Source organism: Penaeus monodon, chromosome 43 (genome assembly GCF_015228065.2).
Source record: "Penaeus monodon isolate SGIC_2016 chromosome 43, NSTDA_Pmon_1, whole genome shotgun sequence".
NCBI lineage: Eukaryota > Metazoa > Arthropoda > Malacostraca > Decapoda > Penaeidae > Penaeus > Penaeus monodon.
Genome location: NC_051428.1, coordinates 23,720,933 through 23,723,432, shown reverse-complemented (window position 1 = coordinate 23,723,432; position 2,500 = coordinate 23,720,933). Strand labels below are relative to the sequence as shown.

The following is a 2,500-nucleotide window of genomic DNA, read 5'->3' as shown; positions in this document are numbered from 1 at the left end:
CCCGGGGTTAGCGAATCACAGAAAAAAAAAAATCCGTCAACATGACCTTGCCTCTTTACCTATCCTACCACCTTATATTATTAATAACTAACACGCAAGCTATTCTTTCTTGACACAAAGAATAAAGAAAAGTTAGAAATAGGACGTGCGTGTTAAGTATTAATCTGGTGAGCTTATATACAGTGACTGGAATAATGCATCATCAGAGGAAATTAAAGGTTTATAGCGCATGTTGGTGTTCTGTTGATAGAATAGCAGTCCATTTACGAGATCCCATTCATGCCCTTTACAATAATTTTTTCCCCACAAACAAATCGTCAAACTAATATCTATCTATTCTATGTATTCTATCTATCTACGTATCTATTTATTCTACCTATATTTATCTATGTATTTATTCTACCTGTATCTACTTAACTAAATGTATTCTATCATATCTATATTCCATCATATATTCTGTTTATATCTATGTATTCTATACCTATGTATTCTATGCATTGTCTATCCGTCTGTCACGTTTGCTACATTACATAATTACATTTATAATTTCCTCATTAAAATCGACAGGAATCGATCTCGGACCGACACTGGAAAGACGAGTCTGGAGGAACTGTGCCTAACAGTGCCATCTCTTGGGCTGAATTTCAACCCAAAGAGAAACCTAACAAGCTGTGTGTTATTATGCAGTATCGTATGATGGCTGTTGGCTGTGACAAGAAGATTAACTTAGCTCTCCTTTGCAAGATGCAGTTTTAAGTAAGGGTTGGAAGTGATATGCTGTTGATGATGGTGGGAGAGATGTTTGTTTTGCTGTTGTGGTGACTGAGTGAATAAGACTTTTGTATCATTAACAAATATATGGGGATTGAATATTATGGAAAGCTACACCAACCATTTAGCTGTATTGGTGAAATATTTTGTGTTTTGTGTTTGAAATAACTGATTGTGGTGACGGCGACCTTTGTGGTGATACCTGAGATTTATTAGGAATTTAAGAATAGAACAGTTGAAGAAGTTGAATACAGATGCCGGATTGTAAGCAAGCACAATGAGTGTTAAATATGTAATATCCTTATACACGCAAACTTTATACATACATATGTACACACACAGATACACACACACACACACACACACACACACACACACACACACACACACACACACACACACACACACACACACACACACACACACACACACACACAGAGTTATATATTCATACATATACATGGTCTCACATAATATGCGAGTGTATATATATTATCCTCGTATATCGTTCTCTTAAAATTTCTGTTCAGAGTTGGTTTCTCAGAATGAAACAATATATATTCTTATTTAACGTTTATCAAGATAGGTGAACCTGGAAATGAAATCACAAATTCTGATATTATTCTGTGAGGAATATTTAATTTGCAACAAATTACAGAACCGAAACGGGGACGCATAACTAGACAGTAGTAGGAATTTAGCTTGTTACATAAAGTGTTATAATTTTTATCAAAATTAAATATTATTGCATTTATTTTGTGTGTACCAAGAATAATCATTGTTGTCATTATCATTAACTTTATTATCTTTAACATTATTAGTGTTTTTTTATTATGTATTACGATATTTTCTTGAAAACAATATAACTAGATCTATTAATTAATTTTCTTGTATATTATTCATATTATACCATTACTATTGTCATTATCCTCGTAATTATAATGATTGCCAACATTATTATTAATCAACTGGCCATAAGATATTAACGATGTACTGAGAATATTCAGTGGACTTTTTTTATCTATCCCAGTCATCAATATTATAGTAACCAGTTGCAGTACCATACATAATGAGCAAGAGTAATAAAAATAAACATTAACAATAAAATAAACAGAAATACGAATAAGTAGTAACAGTAAAATAATAATAACAATAATAAAAAGAATGGTGCTTCAAAAAGTAAACATGTAATTCGTGTTTTGCTGAAACCTTCAAACTTGAGACTGAGTTAAATCTCTGTTCTAGTCCTTCGTGCACCCCTCCCCCCATTCCCCTCTTTACTGTTGTCGTGGGGGGGGGGCTGAGGAGAGGGGGACTGAGGCCCAGTGTAGGGATCACCCATACCTTTGTCCTCAGCCCTCGTCTCAACTAATTTTTCATGTTTTTTTCTTCTCTTTTCTTTTTCCTTCTCTTTATCCCTTTCTTCTGTCCACTAATCCTAATCGTTAACTCAATTTTATCCTTTACGTCACAATACTTTCTCATAATGCTATATGACCTTTGCTCTCTTGCACAGACATTAACCATTAACCATTCTGACGCGGCGAAAAAATCTATGAATAAGTAAATAGTCCTTCGTATATATAAGGGGGAAGGGAGAGAGAGAGAGAAAGAGAGAGAGAGAGGGGGAAAGAGAGTGAGACGGAGAGAGAGAGAGAGAGAGGGAAAGAGAGTGAGACGGAGAGAGAGAGAGAGAGAGAGAGAGAGAGAGAGAGAGAGAGAGAGAGAG

At 34.8% G+C, this 2,500-nt stretch overlaps 1 protein-coding gene across 1 annotated transcript in view; it reads left to right on the top strand.

The window, feature by feature from the left end:
• LOC119568325 overlaps positions 1-1,496 on the top strand; it is a 3,728-nt gene extending 2,232 nt beyond the window's left edge. The window contains exon 3 of the mRNA XM_037916780.1: positions 568-1,496. Coding sequence (XP_037772708.1) covers positions 568-756 — 189 coding nt within the window. The 3' untranslated portion in view covers positions 757-1,496. The remainder of the gene's footprint in view (positions 1-567) is intronic.
• The last annotated feature ends 1,004 nt before the right edge of the window (positions 1,497-2,500 follow it).